Source organism: Rhinichthys klamathensis, unplaced genomic scaffold (assembly GCF_029890125.1).
Source record: "Rhinichthys klamathensis goyatoka isolate OS25496 unplaced genomic scaffold, OSU_Roscu_1.1 h1tg000446l_1, whole genome shotgun sequence".
NCBI classification, from domain to species: Eukaryota; Metazoa; Chordata; class Actinopteri; order Cypriniformes; family Leuciscidae; genus Rhinichthys; species Rhinichthys klamathensis.
Genome location: NW_026606941.1, coordinates 1,120,874 through 1,145,473, shown reverse-complemented (window position 1 = coordinate 1,145,473; position 24,600 = coordinate 1,120,874). Strand labels below are relative to the sequence as shown.

The following is a 24,600-nucleotide window of genomic DNA, read 5'->3' as shown; positions in this document are numbered from 1 at the left end:
CTGAAACATGATAGAAATGCCCCCCAAAAGATGAGACTGAAGTGTCACACATGCACATTTAAACAAACACTAATAAAACTACAACTAATGTGTAAATAAAAACCCTTTCTGAGCTTTCTGGAAAAAAGTATTGCTTGGCTTTGCTTCTGTTGACTATTATCCACTTGATTTAATTCATATTACTTTGTGGGGGGAAACAAGCCAGAATAAATCAAACAGTCCTGCATTATCAAAAACAAGACTGTCAAGGAGTTATAAAAACAAAGGCGCAATGATAAACCATCAATAAATATTATACTTTTTAAATCGCAAGTGATCTGCGTACTGCTGGCAGAGCAAATATCAGGATTAGACTAGTTTAGCATTTTCAACTCACCAGAACTCCCGCAAACCTCTTCAAAGTTTTAGCTCCGCCTTTTCACGTTCATAAATTTATTTCGCTGCAAGTATAATGAGAATATCTCCCTAGAGATTATGATTTTGGACGCCGTTTAGTTAAACTAACGTTACTTCTCTTGGACCCGGGATCTGTCTGCTATGGCGGAGGGGAAGCGGAACTGTCGACCCAGCCCAATGTTTGTACTTCACTAAACGTAGCTTTTTAGGTTGGAGAGTTTTTAAACTAATCTATTATTCATAAAAATCTAAATAAAAATTATTAAATTGCGCGAAATGTTGAATGTAATAAGAAGGTTTCTGCAACCTCAAAACTACTACTGTTTGCAAATGGGTTCCGTCCATGAGTTCAGACAGCTGTTGCATGACGAGAAATGTAGTTTAGATCTTATTGCACTGCGCTTAGGTGGCGTACTCTAAAACTACATTTCCCTACACTGGTCGGATTTGCCAACGTAAGGGTTTCATATAAGTCCTACGAGAATCAGGCGTTATTTAAAACTTTAACTTTTTATAGGTAGTACGATACAAGATTAAATGGCTTAGACAAGACATAACAAGTAACAATGGTGAGCGTCATCATAAATAAACTTTATTTTTAAAGCTATGAAAAAGAGATCCAAACCCTCTGCTGGCAGCAACTGGAAAATACATTTTATTCTTCCCGTTGTTACATTCATGGTCATCTACATAGCAAAGAAGAAAGGCACTGATACAAAAAGTCAATTGATTTCCACTGATTAGGATATTAACCAAGAAAGGGACTAGATATTTGATTCAGGATACATGTAATATGCTATTTTTTTCTCATATCTTGGGTACATCTGGGACAGTACCTGTAATTGGAGAACAAAATATTTGAAAACTGCAATATTAACTACAAAGAGATGTCACTCAGTATGTGGAGTGTGCAAATAAAAGTAGTACAAAATAAGGGAAATTAGCTCACCATTTTCCTTTTGGTTTGGTTGTTAGGCCGACACAGGCAAAGTGAAACCATTCTATTGGACACTGTTAAAAGAGAAGAAACCCTTTTGAAAAGTCTTTTACGTTAACAACAATAATAAGAGGACTTCTGTTATTTACAACAATGTCTATCCATTATTCCCACTGGATATTATGATGAATATTTCAGACCATTCATGCATGTATATATATATATATATATATATATATATATAAAAAACACATTATTACTCACATCAGAATTGTCACATCCAATCATTTCTCCATATGATACTTGACTACACAAACAATATGTGGGTTCATTAGGGTCTACTGGCATATCCAGGACATCTGATGGATGCATGGCAAGCAGAGATTCACTTATGTTGGAACTAGTGAGAGAAAAGACACAAAGAAAGAGTTGAATACAAAGCCTTATAATAATATACTTTTGCATCAGTACAATGCATCCCTGTATATAAAATCACTGTTACCCAGCTTTCAGTTTTTTCTGCTTGGGTGAGTCTTGATCTGATCCTTTCTTTTCTCTTCCATTAGATCCCCTCTTGTCTTTTATATTCTTATCCTCTGAAACAACAAATTAGTCTGTTTAGTCTTACCCTAAATTACAGCAAAATGGATTAAATGGGCATTAATTGTATCTATGTACATAAACATCCATATATTCTGAACAATAAGACTTACTTCGAGATTGCTTTTCATCAGAGCTATCCGGGCTACCTGAGTCCAGTTTTTCCTGCAGATCATTCTCGAAGCGTGCAAGATCAGCATCCAACCGCCGAATGTGTTTATCCACCTGGAAATACAAGCAGACTTGTTTTTGCTTGATGCATGAAGTAGGACAAGCAAATATAAAACGGAGGACTCTGCATCTCACCATTTCATATATCTGCATTGCAAGCTGAACTTTGTCATCGCTGTACTCTTTGCATTTGCTGTAGGCATTTTCAATCTTCTTTAAATGCTGGACACGCTCCTCGGATGGCATATTTCTAACATTTCCAATATACTCAGAAGCTAGTTCACTTATCTCTGCTTTTTTCTCTGTGAAAAACAGTAAGAATGTAATTGATTAGAGAACATTAAAAAGTTATTTCACTGTACTGACCTGTAATGAGTATTTTGTGATACTGATCCAAACATTACCTTCAGTTCTATTATCCAAATCCCCCATTAATGAAAAGTTTCTCTGCAACTCGCAGGGAAGTCCCTCGATACCTGGAATGAATGATTATATAAAATGATTAAGTTAGATGCACAACATTATGCAGTCACACAGTCAAGTATACTTCAGCAGTTTATCACATAAGACTGATACATTTGTTTTGTAGAAACAAAATTAACTCAGAAGAGCTGCAAGAGTTTGAGTTGATTACATTGACAGATTACTTGAATTAAAATGTGGCAACAAGTTTAGAAGATTATCATTTAGGAAACTTACTGTCTAAATAGTGTTCTAAATACATTCCTTTCGCCATTTTTGTTGGTATAGGCTTTGTACTGAAGGCGTGTCCGATGGTTTATTTAGCGCGCGCTGATTTCCTTTCCTGGAGTCGTTGTGCAGACTATTAGATTATTATATGAAATCGATCAACCATACTGCTATTACGGAAACAGATAAGACTGTCCATGTGGTTTGTAGCTCATATATTGTAGCGTAGCATCTTCATCTGTACTTCATCAAGGAACAACTTGCTCTAGATCGCCCTCTACTGCAGTGGAGATTTGTTTCGGTTTGCTCGCTGCTTCTCTCTCTGGGAAGAAATAAATAAATTATAGCATAGTCAGTAGATTTTGGTGGTGGGTATTATACAATTTTAAGTGTATATTATATACTATATCGTTGGTTTCTTAATATTAACTCCTACCTTATGTATTTTCTATCATTCTTGAAAAGTGAGGGACAAGACAACGTGATGATACTAGTTAGTATGTTCATAACTCACCACAAGGTGGCAGTGTCGTCTTAGGAATCAAGTGAAGTGCTGTAGTGAAGTGACAGGTTGCGCCTCATATGAAAATAGCCTACAGAATAGCCTCATATAGTGAAATAACCTACAACAGATGGTTTAACTACTGAATTTGTTCTGTATTTTCTCTGTATGAATACAGCAAATGGACATTGGACATGGTGGAACGGCTGTCTAATGGAGTTAAGTTATATAACAGAGGCCTGAAGTCATCCTCAGCAGAGGCACACTGTGACCAAATCACATTCAACCCTCATGCAAAAACACTACAGATGTTGGGCTGCAACACCATAGACATATATTTTAAATAGATTAATATTTTGGGCTAAAAAAAAAGGCAAAGAAAAAATATTTAGCCTATTGGACCAGACATTCCACCATTAATGGCATGCAATAGGATTCAATTAGGCCTACCTTTAAATCAAAGAATGTGCTTTAAATTGTGTATATGAAGCAAGCCCAATGGTAATTTTGTTGTTGTTAAAAATAATATGAGAATAATGTTACAAGAAACTACAGTGTAAACCAATAGGTTGCCTGTGAGGCAATAAGGAAAGTCTACATGTTAATGACTCCTCCCAGGTTTTTGGTATAGCATTTCTAAGTGATGGAAGCAGTAACAAGACCTACCATAGGTGTTTAAGGTCTAGTGAATATCTGTTATTTTGCATATATTTAACACTGCAATAATGGCACTGTGCTACAGTAATATACTTTTTGTGACAGCATTCATCCTAGGTATGCATTTGGACTTTCTTGATTTTTTCAAATCGTAAAGTTATGTTTTTGTGGACAATGATTTATGTTTGATTGTACAGGATGCACAGCACAGGACAATGTAATACAGTCCAAGCAAGTTATGACAGCTTTGAAGATGGAACAGCCATTCTTGACTGCACTTACAAAGCAACCAGCACTCAGTATCCAAATCTCTTCTGGTACCAACAGAAGACAAATGAATCACCAAAATACATGCTGATGAGACTTTCTGGATCGAGCAACAATGATGAAGAGTTTAAGCGGAGATTTAATGCAGATCTCAACACATCTGCATTAACAGTTCCTCTGACAATCAAGGATGTGCATGTGTCTGACTCTGCTGTGTATTACTGTGCTCTGAAGCCCACTGTGAGAAAACTGAAGTCAAACCACATACAAAAACAAAAGAGCAGAAACATGCTTATGGATGGTTTAGTCTGTGCAACAGTCAAATAAAGTCTATGCTGATGATATTCTTCTAGTTACATCATCATCATCATCATCATCATCATTATCATCATCATCATCATCAATACATTTATATAAGCAGTGGTACATAACAGATTTCTTTTTACATTTTTACTTTCAGAAAGGAAAAAAATCTATTTTAAATAAATGCTGTTCTATTAAATTTTCATCAAAGGATTCTAAAAAAAAAGCATCACAGTTTCAGAAATACTAAGCAGCACAACTGTTTTCAACTTTGATAATAATAATAATGCTTCTTGAGCAGCGAAGCAGCTTTTTAGAATCATTTCTGAAGGATCGCGTGACACTGAAGACTGGAAGAATATGTCGAGGCTTCTTTCAAAAACATTTTAAAAACGTACTGACCACAGACCTTTTAATTGTATATTATGGAATCATATAGTAGATGAAATTATAGCACGAAAACATACAAATTAGTGTGATTGGCTCTTTCTTCTGTTCCCCATGTGTGAAATACATGTTGCTCAGAGAGGAGGGACTCAGAGTTCACAGATCTGACATGATCTCATCGTGTCTGAAAGAGACTGTGGATGAAACGATTCAGTCTGACTCTTCTCACAGTGAACACGTGAACAATGGATCTTCATTCAGTTATTCTGTTCTGTGCTTCAGCTGGTGTGTATTCCTTTGATTGAGGTGTGTATTTCACAAAGAAATCTTTCCATTAAGCAACACATTCCTCTTCTGTTTCAGCTGCTGTCTTTGGAAATACCATCAAACCAAACAAAACAGATGTTGGTGCTGATGAGGGACAAAATGTAAAGTTGTCCTGTAGTTATTCCTCCACTGGAGGTACAGATTATCTCTTCTGGTACCGTCAGAATGGAAGATCAAATCCTGAATTTCTTGTATCAACCCACAGTGCTGCAAATGGAGCTCAGGTGTCTGGTATAGATTCAAGACTCTCTGTGGAAGTAACAAAAAGGGAACAAATCCATGTGTATCTGGAGATCTCCTCTGCTGAAGTGTCAGACTCTGCTGTGTATTACTGTGCTCTGCAGCCCACAGTCACAGGAAACACAGAAACACAGTACAAAAACCTTTCCTTATTCAATCCAGTGAGAACAAGCAATAGACACAGAAACAGAGTGAATGAAGCATTCTACACATTGTTACATTATTACATTTAATCCATAAAAAATTGGAATAATACTTTCAATGCATTATCACATGTAACAGATTGTGCAGGTTTAATGTGCCACAAGTACATTCAAATATTAGAATGTAGTTAAAATATTATTAATTATATTGTTATTTTATATAACACACCAGTGTTCAGACATTCATGAAGTACAACAATGAACAATACAATTTTAACTACATTTTTATATTATAAGAAACTATTAATAGTTACTATTAATGAAGGTTAAAAGCTTTGGTGTTAAACTCAGAGATCAGAAGTTCCTGAATGTCTTGATAAGTGAACAGCAGAAAGCATCAGTGACACACAGTAAGAGCACAGAGCACTGAGAGCTTTAACACACAACTGATCTGATCATGTTCACCATGAACAAATACATGCTGCTGGTTTTCATGGTGTCAGGTGTGTCTTATGTTTACTTCCGATTATACACTGGATGGTATTTTATTGATTTTCTTTTTAAAAAAAATTGACAGAGTATCTTTATTGCCATAATGTCTAAATTGAGAAACAATGAGTTCATATTTAGCTTAATGTTTGCAGATGTGACGGCTGTGGATCAAATTGAGCCAAACCGAGGGACCGATATCATTGAAACAGAAGGAGAGTCTGTAACGCTGAGTTGCTCATATGATTCAGACAGTGAATATGTACGTCTGTACTGGTACAGACAATATCCCAAAGGACAGCCTCAATATTTATTACGTGAAGGAGCTCGATCAAATAATGCTAAGCTCTGATTCTCGATTTCTGTCAAGTACTTCTCGCATATTCACTGAACTCATTATTAGTAGTGTGACTGTGTCAGATTCAGCTCTTTATTACTGTGCTCTAAGAGTTAAGGCCCAGTGATGCAAAACATTAAACAAGTCGTACAAAAACTTACTGCCTTTTTCACTTTGAAGCTCAAATGAAAACCAAATCAAAACCTCAATGTAAGATAAAAGCAGCAAACACCAGTGTGGGGTGAATATGCTTTTATAAAAGGAATAAAATGGCCTTTACTTTTATGACCTTTCAAAAAGTTAATAATGCTTTAAGGGTTTAGGGTTGCAGCTGTGTGTTAAAAATGTCGAGTGCTTCCAAGTATTACACTTGATATTACACTGAAAATTCTGTCATCATTTACTCACCCTCAAGTTGTTCCAAACCAATATGACTTTTGTTCATCTTGGGAACACAAATGAAGATATTTTTAATGAAACCTAAGCGATTTCTGTCCTTCCATTGGCAGCTACGCAACTATCACTTCAAGCTTCAAAAGTTCATAAAGAGATTGTAAAGCTAATCTATATGAATTGAGTGGTTTAGTCAAAATGTCTGAAGAAACCGGATCGCTTTATATGAGGAACAGATTGAATTTAGGCTTTTATTCACATATAAACATTGATCAGCGAACATAAACAGAAGCTCAACCAAACAAACCTTGATGAGCGAGAACAAACCTCATTGGTTCTTGCAGAAGCTCAAACGTGCTGTCTAACACACAAGAATGAACCTCATTGGTTCACATGAAAATGAATCTCATTGGTTCTTGCGGAAGCTCAAATGTGCTGCGTAACACATAAGAATGAATCTCATTGGTTCTTGCAGAAGCTCAAATGTGCTGCGTGACACACAAATGAACCTCATTCTCGAATCTCGCACATCAAGTAAACATGCTTATGCTTCCGTTTACCATAATTGATGTGTGTGTTGATGAATGTTTATATGTGAATAAAAGCCTACATTAAATCTGTTCAGTGTATAAAGCGATAATGTGATATGAATTGAACATATGAACTTGCAATCAATACATTTTGATCACAAGATAAATCGTATTGCTACAACATAAACAATTGTGAGATGATTTTTCGCTGGAAACATAAATATGTTTCATATTTTTGTTTTTAAAGCTTACTGTGACAAACTGTCTGACACCAAATTATGACTAAAGTTCATTTTAACTCATTATTACAAAATCCATATGTACCCAATAAACTATGAGCCAAATAAGAGGGAGGAGTCAAAGAAATCTCCTCAAGCAGACACTAAGTGCTCTTGCTCATTACAGTATTTACAGTCATTGTATCACATAGATCAGGGGTGAGAATAATATCTAGATTTAGATGAGACTTAATTAAAATCAGATCAGAAAGATGACACACTGGATTCCAAAAAGTATCATTGTTTTCATATATGTCTGGGGTAAGTGTTTTGTGATTAATTCTTTTTAATTCTCTTCCAAGTTATTCTGAATGTTAATTATATTTCTTTCCTGATATTGTTCATGATTTGATTTTACAGGAATAGAATCGCAGGAGAATGTTGAGCAGAATATAAGAGTTCAAACTGCTTATGAAAGTGGAGCTGTAATAATCAACTGTACATATCAAACCCAGTTCTCACCGACACTCTTTTGGTACCAGCAAAAAGTAAACGGAGTTCCTAAATATATGCTGAACAGAGTTGGTAAAACTGGAGACGAAGACAAAGAGTTCAAAGACAGATTTAATGCACACATCAACACATCTTCAAAATCATTTCCTTTGACAATCCAGGATGTGAGTGTGTCAGACTCTGCTGTGTATTACTGTGCTCTGCAGCCCACTGTGACTCAAACACACTCAATGCTCATACAAAAAACAATATTGTCATCATGCAGTAGCTACAGGGAGCCAGTAGAGGGAGATCAGTATCATTTGCTGTTATGTAGGCGATGAGATCTCACACTCTTTGTCAGGAACTTATTATAAAAACCACACACTGAATGCAACCAAACTTGTCCTATCTCATTAAGAAGTAAATGGTATAAATAAATGCATGTGTCCCACTTGAAGAATTTTTAGTTATTCATCAGACAGCATCCACGAGTTCACTTGCCCATTTAGCCTGAAATAAAGGTAAACAGATGGACGGCTGGTGTGATGATTGACAGGACAGAATGATCAGGCTCCCCAAAAACTTACATTATAAACATGTGGCTAAGTCAAACAGCTTTATCTCTACCTTTCTTTCCATGTGCTCTTCAAAATGTGTTAAAATGCCACATGTTTATGCAACAAAACAACAAGCTGTTTTGTTCTCAGGCAAACAAAGTTGTTCAACTGTTTTCTTAATGTCTTAAAAATGAATAGATTTCATGTTTAAGAGATGTAGAGAAACTTGGAAAATTAACATTTAATTTAATACAACAAACATTTTCAGAATAAATGTTGTCTTTTTTTAAATCTCAAATGTAGTATTCTGATTCATCAAATGTAATGGAAACTGGGAGAAACTGGGACTGATCAAACTGCAGTTCTTTTGCAGGACTTACAAGGTTTATTACATATATAACATAAAACACGAACATGAGCGTAATTGGCTTATGTTTTTGTAGTGTGAAGGACAGGGCTCAAAAGGAGGGAATTCACAGATCTGACATGATGTTAATTGTCTGAGAGACAGTCAGACTCTTTTCATTCGCTCTGCTCTGTCTGGTGTTTATTTGTTTTGTTTTTTGTCAACAATGTGTTTTACTGAATTAAAAAAAAAATTATTCTAACTCACAATAATCTACTGTGTATACTTTTTATTTTTCAGTTGCTGTCTTTGGAAATATCATCGAACCAGGGAATTCTGATATTTTTGAGAAGGAGGGTTAGGCTTTTCTATTATCCTCCATTTATTCCTCTTCAACTACAGATGATCTCCACTGGTATCATCAGTATGGAAGATCAGAACCATGAATTTCTTAATGAATGATGAAGCGGTTACAGGAATACAGACACACAGGGAAACATGAACTGAACACAGTGAAAACTAATCTAGAAACAGACATGAACAGAACTGATCAAAAACAAACTCTAAACATGAACAAACAAACACAAAACCTGACAACAGGATGGCAGAGTAGCTAAATTCACATAGCGAAACATATAATAGATTTATAGTGTAATAATAATAAAATTGTAGTTAGTAATAGAAAAATAAATGTAGAAATTCAAATTTAAAGGAGCTGTATGTAAGAAATTTATTTCAATTAATCATAAAATGGCCCTGAAATGTCACTAGACATTAAGAAATCATGTACATTTCAAATACTTATATCACTGACAACAGTAGTCTGGCCAGGATATTGTCATTTAAAAAGTGCAGTTGCAGCCCTCAACTGATGTTGATGTTGTCATGTTGTGTTTTGGTCTGATGCTCCACCCTCCACCTATCTACCAATCACGAAGTCAGTAGTGTTGCGGCATCCGGGTTGCCAGCTCTGCTCTAGTTACCACAGCTGCAGCTCGTCACATTCCTGCTGGATCCTGCAGCCGATCTGGCAACCTCGAGTCAGGGAGGAGGGGGAGAGGATACACCACTCTACTGTAATTTGACAGTGATTGCAGTACTAGTTTTGGCCACAATCTTACATACAGCTCCTTTAACATGCTCTTCAGATTGTGAAATATTGCTTTTGAATAATCATTTTATACACAAAATTATATAATAGTGCAATTATTAAAAAATACAAACAAATATTATAACAGAATACAACGTATGGATGAAATTAAACAGCAGCAGGAAGTTCAGCGAGGAGGAAGTTCCTGTGTGTGTTTAACAACTGTTAAATGAATTAGAGTTTATTAAGTGCCGGTTTCAGATAAGCAGACTGATTTAGCCTACAGCGTTGCTGGCACATATAAGGAAATATTAGACGGATGCTGACTTACCAATCAGAATCAAGTGTTCTGAAGCGTTGTTTTCAGTGTATAAAAAGTGATATAAGCTAATCAAATACATGGATACATACTTACATCTTGAGATTCATTACTATAAAAAAATTAAGTGATAGTACAACATATTACATAATCTACAGTCTTTATTGGCTAATACTGTAGCACAGGCTCCTCCCAGCAGTCAGAAATGACTTGAATTTATTGCTGCTTTAACAGATGCAGAAAGAGGATCACAACATCTTTGCGCATAGGCTATAGTTGGTCATTTCAATTGTGTATAATGGCACTCTGGAGAAGTCCCATTGTGATCATATTTTTATATATCTGGGGTGAGTAGCACTATCAAATAATGATTCTTTTCTAGCTTATATATTATAATAAATGTTCATTATGTGTCTATATATGTGCACATTCCTTGCAGCCAATGGGAAATTTCTATTCATATTGTTTCAATTCTATTTCAGGATGTAATTCTCAAGACAAAGTTGATCAGCATACAAAGATTCAATCTGCTGTTGAAGGTGATGATGTAACAATCAACTGCACATATCAGACTGCTTACACAAACCCGACTCTCTTCTGGTACCAGCAGAAAGTAAATGGATTCCCCAAGTACATGCTAAATAAATTCTCTAAAACCGGACAAAATGAGGATGAATTTAAGGAGAGATTTCAAGCAAATCTCAGCAAAACTTCAGTTCCACTGACAATCCAGGATGTGTGTGTGTCTGACTCTGCTGTGTATTACTGTGCTCTGCAGCCCACTGTGACTCAAACACACTCAACACTCATACAAAAACCCTCACAGTGCAACGGCATAAATTACATCATGCAATTTCAATTTATATTAGAATAAATTGCTTAGCCTATACGATTTCATGTTTAGCTTTTTATCCATAACTATATACTTTTTTATTTAAAAGTTTACATTCAGTTTATTATCTAATTTTACATTAGTTATATTTACATTTGTATCAGTCTTTCCTTACTGTTGTTGGTTTCAATTGATTTCATATTGCTCCTACCATTAAAATAATATGAAAAGCCAAGAATCTGGTTATTGCTAAAATCTATTTTGTGAAGATCAATGCATGTGCGGAACGCTATGACAGACCAGAAGAGGGCGATATACACTTAACATTGTCATTCAAAGATGTGTTCATCTTTAAAGAGTTAAAATATGAGTTTGGTTAAATGTTTAATAATTTAACTGTAATTAATGAGGACTATAATGTATTAGGTGAAACTAGGGCTTTATTGCAAAAGTAGGGCTACATAAAAATCCACCATATTGAAGAAGAGAATCTTTATGATTAGATGAGCTTTGATTTTTTGTATGTCTTCTACAGTACAGCATTATAGTATGGTTATGGTCTATTATGGATTTATATGTATACTTACGTGTTCATTAAAGCAACACTAAGTAGGATTTTTTTACCTTAAAATAATGTTTCCAAAATCGTTTCAGTGGTTCATCAAGTTGTAACAGGGTGAAAGGCACTTATGCCTCCGCTTTGCGGTCCTAAATCTGCTACCACACTATGTAAGATTGCCAGATCGGGTCGCGTTTCTGTAGTTCTAATGAGACATAAGAAAAATACAAATTTGACTTGCTTTACGTCAAGCGTTACAATAGTCATTATTTTGTTTTTCTTCGTTTCTGATGTCGCAATACATCATACTTTCATGAAATCATGCAACATACTCTACCTTGTCTGTGGACATCGTTCATTCCAAAGCTGGATAAACAACGAGCGTGCGTGCGACAGTAGCGGTAGGCTAAATTATTTACAACAGCGGTAATGGACAATTCCACTTCCAACCTTTAGGGCGACCGCAGAGGAAAAGTTACTTGGTGTTGCTTTAACTAATGTTCTCATCCTCTTACTCTGACAGATAGGTGGAGCCTGTGAGATCTGATATAGAGCAAACTAAACTCTCTTTCTTCCTACAGTGCAAACATGAGGATCCTTTATGTTCTGCTTCTGCTATTGTTGATAAAAAGTAAGAGAAATTTACTGATTCTAGACCTGATTTACTGATATGTACTGATTATATTTAATCACATGCTTTCTTGTTTTGTACAATGTTTGGAGATTTAATATTGCTTGAAACTTTTTTAACTGACTAATCCGCATGATTCTTTCTTTGGGTAAGTTTGATTTTAAAAAAAGTGTAATGGTTGTCTTGCAGGAGAGACGTTTGCACAGTCAATAACGCCGCAGGAAAACAAGGTGCTTAAATCTGAAGGAGAAAAAGTCACTCTGTCCTGTAAATATGATGGAGCTGTAAATAACCTGCACTGGTATCGTCAGTATCTGGGATCCAAACCAGAGTTCCTCACATTCATTTATCCACATGGAACCACGAGTGACCATCTTCCTCCTCGTCTTTTACCTAAAGTCGATAAAAACAACAATTTTGTGAGCCTGGAGATCTCCTCTGCTGAAGTATCAGACTCTGCGCTGTATTACTGCGCACTGACGCCCACAGTGACAGGAAACTCATCTACACTGTACAAAAACGTCCTCAACAATACAACTCTATCCTCATAAACTGAAGTTTCAGAAAAGGGCCAGTGCATCACAAAACACTTAAAATATCATACAGCAGTTCAGACAGTGGTGGTATATGTAAGAAAAGTAGCAGACTATAATGCATCTAAACATCTAATGCAAAAAAAGAGAATGCATCTATAAATACGTGAATTGATAAATAGATATGAGAAAGCACTAGCCAGTGAAAGTTACAGTAATAATAATAATAAACTAAGCTAATTTGGTAACAGACCTCACAGACAGTTACATGATGAAATGCAATAATCCAATCATTATTTACTAACGCCATTTCTTTTGATCTATTCCCTCCAGATTCAAAACAATAAAAAACATAAACCAGTAATGATGCAGATGTTAATGTGGAATTGAAATCCATGTGCAACCTGCTTTAAAAAAGTATACTTTATACATGTATATGGTTTCAGCAGACAGATGTAAATCATGCAAGTCTTTTCTAATTATAAATCTGAGATGCTGATGATCTAAACAGTAGAAGCTCCTCCTATAAAGTTTTTAGGTCTACTACATCACAGAGATGCCAAAACAAGAAGAGACTCAGAACTCCTCAGTATATTTTATGACTTTGGTGATTGGAAAGCACAACAGAAATAATGACATACTGGCAAAGGGTGGTTATCTTTCTATTCACATATTTCTGGGGTAAGTGGCATAACGAAATATGTGTGGTTTAAGTTTCATTTTTATATTCACTGTGTGTGAGATTTTTACATTTCATTAAAACATTTTTTTTAAAATTCTATTTTAGGCTGTGATTCTCTGGACAGTGTTGAACAGAAAACAAGAGCTCAAATTGCTTTTGAAGGTGAATCTGTAACAATCAACTGTACATATTCAACCACTGATTCATTTCCATATCTCTTCTGGTACCAGCAAGAAATAAACGGATTTCCTAAATATATGCTAAAGAAATTTCCTGGATCTGGTGAGATTGATGAACAGTTTAAAGAGAGATTTGATGCCAATCTCAACACCTCTACAACATCAGTTCCTCTGACAATCCAGGATGTGTGTGTGTCAGACTCTGCTGTGTATTACTGTGCTCTGAGGCCCACTGTGACTCAAACACACTCAACACTCATACAAAAACCCTCCAGATACAAAAGCCCTATTAAATATTCTTGATTCGTCTTTGGACTAAGTCTATAATTTCAAACTATTCTACTTCATTACATAAATCGTTTTACCCATTTACCCATTACATTTGACATTAACTTTATCCTATAATAAATTATATTTAGGCAGGCATTTAATGTCAAAACAATCCACAGTGATCAATATTCTGTTAAAACACATACACTGCAGTGTATTTGGTTATTACTATAAATCTATTATGATGAGTAGAAATGAAACTCACATTTCAGTGCACATTTCTGTCAAATAATGCACATATTAATAATAACCAATTGCGCACCAGAAGAGGGCGACATATACTCATCATTCAGCTCTTCAAAACAGGGTTATTATTATATCTTAAACTAAAACTAAAACAATAAAACACATTTTCATTACTTGAAATAAATGCTTTTTTTATTTCAGCTAGTTGCCAAAGCAACATTTACCATTTTCAATCAGTTTAACTTGATGTGCTAAAATAATTAAAACTGAAACTGAAATTAAATCGAATACAAACTATATTCAATTGGGGTGCTTATGTCACTGACTACACTTCATCTGCACTGTTTTATTTGTTTTTAAAGATGCATACACACAACATGTTTGATTATACTTCATCAACAACAACAACAACAACAACAACAACAACAACAACAACAACAACAACAAACTGAAATGTATTATTTAAAAAATGTTGAGAAGATAGGTCATAAAAATGGTCAATCTAATAACAATATTTTATGTATTTTGGTCAAATACATCCTATACTCACTGAACTCATTGTTAAAGATGTCACTCTCACATCCAGCACTTTACTATTGTGCTATATATTCTCAAATAATCAATTAATGACGGGACAATACATAACACCCATTAATTGTACATGAAAAACAGACAAAAACTTTAGAGATTGTAACGGGATCGTTGTTCTGTTCCTCATGTGTGAAATGTAAAACTTATGATGTGTCTCAGAGAGGAGGGACTACACAGATCTGACACAATCTGATCATACAGACTGTAGAAACAATTCAGTCTGAATCATCTTAAAGTGAACACAGTGCACTGAGCAATGGATATTTATTCAGTTATTCTCATATACAGTCTGACATGTATGTATACTTAAATGTAATATGTATATTGTTAATGATGAGTTTAATTAAAACAAATCTAATTAAAAATTTACCTTTTTCGTATTTCTTTTTCAGCTGCTGTGTTGGGAAACATCACACCGAAGAAAACAGAGCTTTTTACTGAGGAGGGTTCAAATGTTACATTATCCTGCAGTTATTCCTCTGCAGATTATCTATACTGGTACCGTCAGTATCCCGGATCAGCTCCTGAATTTCTTGTGCTCATCTTCGATGGTGCAACAATCACCAAAAAGTCTGATGTAGATCCAAGACTGTCTGTTAAACTCACTAAAGGGGAACAAACCCATGTGGATCTGGATATCTCCTCTGCTGAAGTGTCAGACTCTGCTCTGTATTACTGTGCTCTGAGGCCCACAGTGACAGGAAACACATCAGCTCTATACAAAAACACCTTACTCAGTGAGAGAGAGCAAGAAAATAGCTGATAGTAAGTCAGTCTGTAAGTTGAAAATGATATTACATCCATACAACACACTAGGCTACTGTCCTTCACTTTTGCATGCACTCAGGGGCGGACTTAACGATTAGGCAAAGGTCGGCAATTGCCTTGGGCCCCGAGCTACCTAGGGGCCCCCAAAATGCCCCATTAAATTATGCTTAAGTTTTTATTTATTTTTTACTTTTCGCAAATTATATATTTCTAAAAAACATTTGCGAAAAAAGGCATCAAATCATTAGTCTCGCAGACAGGAGGGGGCCCCCACCTCACTACATTGGACTATTCCATTATCTCACTTTCTGCGTGCGAAAGTGACAAGGCTAATACGCCAAAAACTGACGGAGAAAAATAAGTTATTGGCAGACAGTGTAGGCTACAGAGTGACAGACAGAGAAGCTACCCAAGCGGTGCTGAAAAGGCAGGAAGCGGGAGGAAAGCAAAACGTTTTTAGCAAAATTGCAGAAAGTAACAAACTTTTTTGTGATGCCCGGTATGTGCTAACGATATGTTACAAGTCCATGGCCGTAGCCAGCTATAAGGTGACCGAGGTCCGGAACTGTCATATTTTACATTCAACAATAAAATGTCAAGCTCTCTGAATGATTAATTAGCCGTTTAAACCACCTCATATGAGTGTTTGCAATTCATGTTGCTGCGAGAAGCTAGCGCAGTGAACGGGGCTTGAGAGCGCGCTGTGAGTGAGGGCGCGCGTGCAGCCTCCGTACGTGTTGCCAGATCCACCTAATGGAAAGGTGGCAGTAGTCTTCTGGACTTGTTTTTTCTGATTTAATGTGACACTTTAGGAAATTATTAAAGTGGAAAGTTGCACGTTAGGGTTAGTGATATATTAATCTTATTTCCAAAACACAAGCTTTGAACTTATTTCGGATTATTATTATTTTGTTTTCTTGTTTTTCGTAGCAATATCTGGCAACATTTTACTGTCTGCATTAATAAAAAAAAGCTTATAGACAAACTGTAATTGCATAAAGCTACCACATTCGGTAGTAAGACAAACGCAATGATCATCGTGATTATCTGTAAGAAATGTATAACACTAGCAAAAACAATAATACAGATCTGTATGAATGAAATTTGCCAAATAACTTACTGGCCAGCAGGAAGACGGCTCATGCTGTTTAGTTAACCTTTCACAAAGTCATCATAAAAACATTAATTAAAGCAGTGTTTCTCAACTAGCAATCTATTCAGTCAGCATATTTGTGTTTGATCTCTGTGAATTACAGAAATATAAGACTTGCTAGACCTACTTTTTTTCTATATTTCTTTGCACAAACCTCTCCAGAAAGTGCCATTTACTAGTTTATTTAAAAAAAAAAAAATCTGAATTTTTTTTTTTCGTTCTCTTTTAAAGATCGGATGGCGGGGCCCCATACTACCTTCGCCTTGGGCCCCCAATTTGCTAAATCCGCCACTGCATGCACTCCAAGTAATTTAGACTAATATAATATTATAGCCTAATATTTAGGCTATAATATTATAGCCTGCTATAGTATGGTAGTGCTATACTATGGTAGCACTGGCCGAGTACCAGGCGCTTATCAAAACTCAGCCATTTGAACTTCTAAAATTTTCACTTTATTTCATTTAGTTTATCTTCTGTTAGCAATGCTAGCCACGTTAGTAACACCCGTTTGAAACAAGGCTTCATTCAATATTGCACTCACAACAAGACCGATTCCCATACCCACAGGTAGTGATACGGACGCAGTAAGGTATTGCAGTAATACGAGTGATTAAAATCTTCATTTAAACAACCAAAGCGGTCCAAAAACAATGAAAACAATTCATGCTAAAAGTCACACAGGGCGCAGCCATCTTGGATTCCGAATCAGAATTCTTGCTCGGTGTCCTCACGGTTGTCCGAAATCCGAGCGGGAAAGTCCGAGGAAAGGGGGCGTGTTGGTGCGTGTTGCTAGGCAACGTCTGTCTTCCTAGTCGGAACTCCGACGCTGATAAATAATAGAACGCACCATTACCCCCCAAACCACACCCCCAAACCCTTCTTGTTTGTCCTTCTTGTTTGCTGGAACAGTTTGTTATGTTTCGTGGTGCGGGTAAGCCCAGTTTGTTTTTGTTGCCGTTTGTGGAGCCTGGGGTGTCTGCAGAGACCGCGTTTTTTTACTGTGTGTTCAGGGGACAGGCAGCTAGCGGATAGTGAGGAGATGTTTGCTGTATGTGACAAAAAATGTTTTGGCCTAAAAAACGCGTGACATCGCTTAGAGCACCTTTAATATCACGCATATTAATATCACGAAAGATCCACGCTGGCTTGTGCCTTCTTAATGAATTAGTTTTTTATTATACAAACAAAGCACGTATACATCGAGATCAAACGTTTCAGCATATTCACAAACACCAAATTAAATCACCAAAACAAAGGAAATAAAATACAGAGTTTCATTTCAGAATAATGATCTCAAAGAGACAGTTCACTAAAAATAATCATTTCTGCTATGATTTAAATCATCCTCATGCAAATAAGATATTTTGAAAAATGAACCAAACATTTTTGATGACAACTGACTTGAAAACACTGAGACATTTCTCAAAATATCCTTTCGTATACCATGAGATAAATGACGACCATAGACTGTAAAAAAATATGGACGTAGTGTCCGTGACGTCACCCGTAGGTTTCTGAAGAGCATTTTTGAAGCCTAAAGTGGGCGGGGCCAGCCGTCGCCATCTTGGCAGCGCGTCACCTCTCGTCACTACCGGATAAAATCAAATGGGCAAAGAGGCGGGACGTGGGTGGAGCTGAGGTGCTAATGCTATATGCTACTGGCCTTGCGCTAAAGTGACAGCTGATTGAAGAATAAAAGCCAAGTTCATGTTTTTGCCCTTCGAAATATTATAATAGTTAAAAGACGTAACTAAAAGTGAGACTGTGTATGATGTGTTGTTATTCTGCTGTAAAAAATTATTATCATGCAGTAACTTACAATATTGCTCTAAACTTGTGGGTGTGACAGTGATTCATGCGCATAACGTTACATGTCAGTCAGCATGGCATCGCATGTCAAGTTCGTAAAGAGCTTTATTCCAATTTTGGCCGCCTCTCAATTTCTCAAATGGGTTAAACCAAAGATATTACCTCAGTAGTTCAAGTAAATGCACTAGAAACCCGCGCTCATTCAAGTGTGTGCATCTATTGCATGGACGGAGAGAAAGCACTGACACCTGCAGGATTTTATCTGACGGTACTTTTTATTTAACACTAAAAAGTTAAACAAGCATATCTGTTCCGTGAGAGCATTAGTACCGCATAACGCGTGTGGTCTCTATATCTATAGACGTTTTTAGCAAAGAAATTGTCAGACATCCATTAACGTTGGTGCATGCGAGGAAAACAACTGGAAATACAGCGCCTCTCCATTAGGGTTGCCACCCGTCCCGGTTTTCCCGGGATTGTTCTCTTTTTTGATGTCCTTCAAAGCTGGAAACGCCCCTGGTTGACCCCTCCCCCTCAAAGTGTCCCGGTTTTTCACAAATCAAAGGTGGCAACCCTACTCTCCATACCAGTCTATGCTCCATACTTGACAACAACGGAATCCAACGGCGTGGGCGAAGGTATAATGCGTGTATTAAATTTTATGAAATATTAATCCCGAAAAAGCACAAACACGGCAGAGATGGCAAGTACAGCAGCTGCTGGAATTAGCTGAGAGTGACGCTATCAGACAGCAGACAAACGGCCGCAATCCGCCTGTCACTCAAGTGGCCACGCCCTTAATTATGCAGGCTTAATATAATTTAAACGGATGAGTTGTAAAAAAATTCACCCCCCTCTCAGTTGTCATGAAGGGCAAAATAAGCTATAAAGACTAAAACCACTTTTTGCTCCAGGCTATAAACATGTTTTTTTCTGCTGTAAAGTTGGGCATTTTAACATGGGGGAGATACAGATTTGACTCACTTCTGCCTCCAGCCTCAAGCGGTCAGTAGATGAATTGCAGTTTAATTCACTTCCGTGTTGGTTTCAAGAGAGAGACAGGGAGGTTGCCGCTTGATGACGACACAATGATCGCTTTAAAGGAACACGCCAACTTTTTGGGACTTTAGCTTATTCACCATATCCCTCAGACTGAGTTAGATAAGTCCATACATACCCTTTTCATCTCCCTGCGTGCCGTAACTCTGCCTGACGCACCCACCGCTAGCCTAGCTTAGCACAAAGACTGGAGGTAAACGGCTCCAGCTAGCATAGCCTACTAATCCCAATAAGTGACTAAATAACACCAACATTTTCCTATTTATGTGTTGTGATTTGTATAGTCACAGCGTGTACAAATAACAAGTTCACATGAGACACAGCCATCTGACTAACCATACTGGGAACTATTTTCAGAAGGCGAAGCACTGCTCTGTGGAGTGATTTGCTTGCAGCACCCATAGACAGTAAAAGAAATGGACACACACAGCGACCCCGTTGATTTCAACGGAGAGAGTTGAAGCCCAACATGGGCACTCACTTCCTGATAGCCAAGCGTTCTGCACAGGCTCAAACTGAGCTTGACGACGTAGTTGTCACGTGAGCAACCGTTCTGACCTTCTAGTAGCTGTGCCAGGACAAATCTGAATTGAAATCTGAAACAAATCTGTTGTTGAAATATTTGGTCCCGTTGCTTTTATGAACTCTCTATCTATGGGCTTCTCCCTTGACTTTATGCCTCCATGTCCACCCGATTGCCTCATAGACAGTAAACGATTGCCTATGAGCTTCTACTTCTGTCTATACAGTAATTTCTCTACTGTGCGACAGAGCGTCCCGTGGCTATGATGCAATCGTTAGCCTATTTTTACAAGAATGGCTTCTACGGGGCCATAACGTAAGATACAAGGTAATGGACCCTTTTATACATTGTCGTGTTTCTTTAGAAATAAATAATGGACAAATGGAGTCTTTGGACGCCTCAGATGTAAAGTTATTCGCTGTCAAAGTGACGCCAAAATGAATGGGAGTCAATGGGATGCTAACAGCAGGTGATAGCCAGCTACAATGGCGGCCCCCGGTGGCGATATTTTTTTTCACAGGATGGTAGGGGAAGACTCATGAAAATTCATTAGGGAACTCATCCCTGATTGGTCTTAACCCCAGTGACTGGTAGGTTTAGGGGCGGGGTTAGGGGTAGGTCATCAGACCCCCAGTGACGGGTAGGTTTAGGGGCGGGGTTAGGGGGTAGGTCATCAGACCAATCAGGGATGAGTTCCCTAATGAATATTCATGAGTCTTCCCCTACCATCCTGTGAAAAAAAATATCGCCCCCCCCGGAGGCAGCTTCAACTTCCGGCTGATGGATTACCCCCTTGGCAGCACCTGAGAAGCCCCTGAAAATGTAGTTCAAGCAGAGAATGTCTAATAGGAGAGAGCTGGCACTCTCTGGTTACTTCCGGGTTTTGAACTGGCGGCAGTAACACGTCTCTGTCCATGCGGGGGCGCTCGCAGGCGAGTGCAGAATGAATGGGAGTCTATGGGGTTTCACCCCCAGAAATCCACTTTTCTCAGGATGTAATTTTTTGTCAAGTAATCTGAAAGTTTATTTTTAAGTTCACTTATCTGTTCTAAAAATCCGTTCAAAAATGTGATGACGTCACATAATAGCAGAATGCTCAACGCATTCTCATCCCAAAGCGTAATATATTGACTCTTTTGACAAAGCGTCTATATCCAACGCACATGGCACCCTTTAGCGTCAATATAACACGCTTCGGTTTTGGGTAGGTTTAGGTCTGGGGTAGTGTTAGACCACTAGGAGGCGCCATATATCTGCGTCTCATATGACGCTAAAGGGTGCCATGTGCGTTGGATATAGACGCTTTGTCAAAAGAGTCAATATATTACGCTTTGGGATGAGAACGGGCTGGAATGCTAGCGTGTTCCGGCCAACAACGGCCCAACCTGTAAGAAATCGAAAGGACATAAGTACTCGTTCATTCGACTTTTGGTCTATAATCTATATTGAACTTGAGAAATCAACAATAAAATCTATGTTTATTCAACGACAAGCAGGAGAAAGAGATACATTTAGCCGTTTAGCCCCATAGACTCCCATTCATTCTGCACTCGCCCGCGATCACCTCCAGTGGAATTCTAATGGAACTGCAACCAAGATGATACACAATGGGGCTAAAAGGAAGTGCCAAGGCTTTCCGTAGACGGGCTTTGGTTTAAGTTATTAAAGGGAAATTGAAAGAAAACTGAAAGAAATAAAAATAACATTTTGTGGGTAATTAATATAGAAACCATGAAAAATCCTCATAGATGTGAAAATATATCACAAACAATAAAACCAACGTATTTTAAGATTGAATAACAAATATAATACAATTTTAAAAACCTGTTCGATGATGGTGGCATGTCATGATAATATATAATATAGTAGTCGAGAATAACATCAACATTAAGGGTCTTATTTTTATAAAAAAAATCTTCTAATAATTCACCCCAGTACAATTACAATGTCAAGTGCTCTGTCTAGAATTGATTTAGTTCATCGAATTGAAATAAGGGGTCAGTGATTGAACCAACATGTTAAAACATCAGAACACTGAAAATTTGTTAAAATAGACTCAGAATCATTGGAGGAGGAGACATTCAATATTCAGGAACTGTGGTGCAGTGAGACTCCTCCTGCAGTTCTCTGCATGTGTGACAGTGTTAGTACAACTTTATCAAAGAGAGGCTGAAACAAGAGTCTACTGTAGACTTCAAGTTCATTTTTGTAAAGTATTATTTAACAATTACTCTGATGGAAAATTGGCACAAAATTGTAGTCTTCTTTCTCACATATTTCTGGGGTAAGTCAAATTCTGTAAGTATATGCTGTAATATTCCTCTAATATGAATATGAGATCCTCATCAGTGATGTTATAACATTACAGGATGTGATTCTCTGGACAGCGTTGAACAAAATCCAAGATTTCAAACTGCTGTTGAAGGATCAGCTGTAACAATCAACTGTCAATATGAAACCACTGATATATCACCAACTCTCTGCTGGTACCAGCAAAAAGTAAATGGATTTCCAGAATACATGCTGAGCAAATTTGAATATCAGTTTAAGGAAAGATTTAGTGGTGATCTCAACACAATTTCAAAATCATTTCCACTGACAATCCAGGATGTGTGTGTGTCTGACTCTGCTGTGTATTACTGTGCTCTGAAGCCCACTGTGACTCAAACACACTCAACACTCATACAAAAACCATGTGTGCGTATCTGGTGTTTTTTTAACCTTATATGTGATGCGACTTCTTCCACTATTATAAAGCCTCTGTCAGTTGAAATTATTATTACATTATAAGACATTTTTACTGCCTAAAAAACACAGATGGCTTACACATTTGCTGCAAATGCTAAGAAACTGCTTTGCCAATTGCTACTCATTATTATATTATAACCTTCATAAAAGCCTCTAAAAATAACATGACTGTAAATGCTAAATTAAATTGCTGTAGTGTACTTTTAAAAACCTTTCATTAATTCATATTCGAGTCAGCAGTGACTGCATTGAACCTTTACATTTAAAAATAACTAAATCCAATACAAAAAAACAAACAAAACAAAATAAAACATGCACCATAAAAATAACAATAAAATGCTGATACTGATATTTTGTCCCTTTTTAGTGATACTGTGCTATCTGATCGATACCAATAACAAATGTTTATTTTAATTTATTCTATAACTTTTTTTGGTTTTATGTTACAATTATGTTGGAAGCCCCTCTGATCCTCGCTTTCAATCGACTACATCTGAAACGTCCACAGAACTTACTAAGAGAGTAAAAAGATTCAGCTCTTTATTCTTGTGCTGTAAAAGCCGGAGCCCAGTGATACAAAGTCTATGTAAAGCTGCAAATACTCAAATTAATTTTACTCTTTGAAACTGAACCACATCAAAACCACTGTGTTATCTGTTACAGACAGACATTTTAACAAAAATATGTGGAAACACCTGCATGTGAGTGTGATAAGAAATCCAGATATGTAATGTTAAAAAAAGAGATAGCAATAAACGTGAAACAATGCACAAAATATAAACAACACTCACAGACTATACATAATAAATTCAGGTAATTTCAAATAATAGCATCATCGTTATGAAACTGCTCGGAGACACGAAGATTGAGGATCCAAATGCAGTTTTTTTGGGTTATCCACAGACATAATCCAAAACAGGCAAGAGGTCATACACACGGGCAATCAATCCAAACATAAAGTAAACCAGAACAACGGGCAGAAAATCAAAACAATGAATATGGGAAACCAGGATAGTGCTCAGAAATGCTGTTACGAACACATAGGCTACAAGTAGTTAGGGAGCTCCTATATGGGACATGGTAAAAGAAAAAAAATATGAGATGGAGGAAAAATTATTTGCCAATTATTCACTAAAGAGCTCAAAAGGTTTTGCAAGCGAATGCAAAGTTTCTCGGGGAACACAAAACGTGTGAGAATGCAAAAGCATTCACGCATTATGGAGCCCCTAAAGGGACATGGTGGTGTGAAAAAAATGAGATGGGAGGAAAAATACAGTGTCTTTTTGACCTAGCGACAACGCTGTCTTCTCTAGTGCAGCTCAACCAGACCTCACACCTTTTCTAGCATATTCCGTGGGCAAAGATTATTTAAATGAGTAGCATTGTGACTTCATAAGATCCGGAAAAATCTTGTTGTAGTCTAAAGAGTCGTTTGTTGTAGTTTTTGGAAAGTGAATTCTGTTAAATAAAATATCTCCGTTTGGAGTGGCCTTTGAGCTTTGTAACCTTGCAGATCTTTTTTTATGCTCAAACAGCATCATTACACACTAACTAAAGTTGAAAAAGTCAAAAAGCATAATAGGACCCCTTTAAATACTTTTTAAATACTATTTTGTTTGC

At 36.9% G+C, this 24,600-nt stretch overlaps 1 protein-coding gene and 1 gene segment (V, D, J or C); one reads left to right on the top strand and one right to left on the bottom strand.

Moving 5' to 3' along the window:
- Positions 1-966: 966 nt before the first annotated feature.
- The window catches only part of ing5b (inhibitor of growth family, member 5b), a 34,674-nt gene continuing 11,040 nt past the window's right edge, over positions 967-24,600 (bottom strand). Inside the window, exons 1-8 of one of the 2 annotated variants that reach the window (XM_056236432.1) lie at positions 2,804-2,951; positions 2,509-2,580; positions 2,240-2,406; positions 2,047-2,158; positions 1,836-1,929; positions 1,598-1,733; positions 1,346-1,407; positions 967-1,232 (exon numbers count right to left, since the gene is read on the bottom strand). In XM_056236432.1, the coding sequence (XP_056092407.1) occupies positions 1,193-1,232; positions 1,346-1,407; positions 1,598-1,733; positions 1,836-1,929; positions 2,047-2,158; positions 2,240-2,406; positions 2,509-2,580; positions 2,804-2,840 (720 nt within the window). In that variant the 5' untranslated portion in view covers positions 2,841-2,951 and the 3' untranslated portion in view covers positions 967-1,192. Of the gene's footprint in view, positions 1,233-1,345; positions 1,408-1,597; positions 1,734-1,835; positions 1,930-2,046; positions 2,159-2,239; positions 2,407-2,508; positions 2,581-2,803; positions 2,952-24,600 lie in introns of those variants that run through there. The other variant, XM_056236431.1, reaches the window with a different exon arrangement.
- LOC130071573 (T cell receptor alpha variable 12-2-like) lies at positions 12,357-13,091 on the top strand. The segment is given in 2 exon segments: positions 12,357-12,416; positions 12,606-13,091. Coding segments are annotated over 2 exon segments (405 nt in total).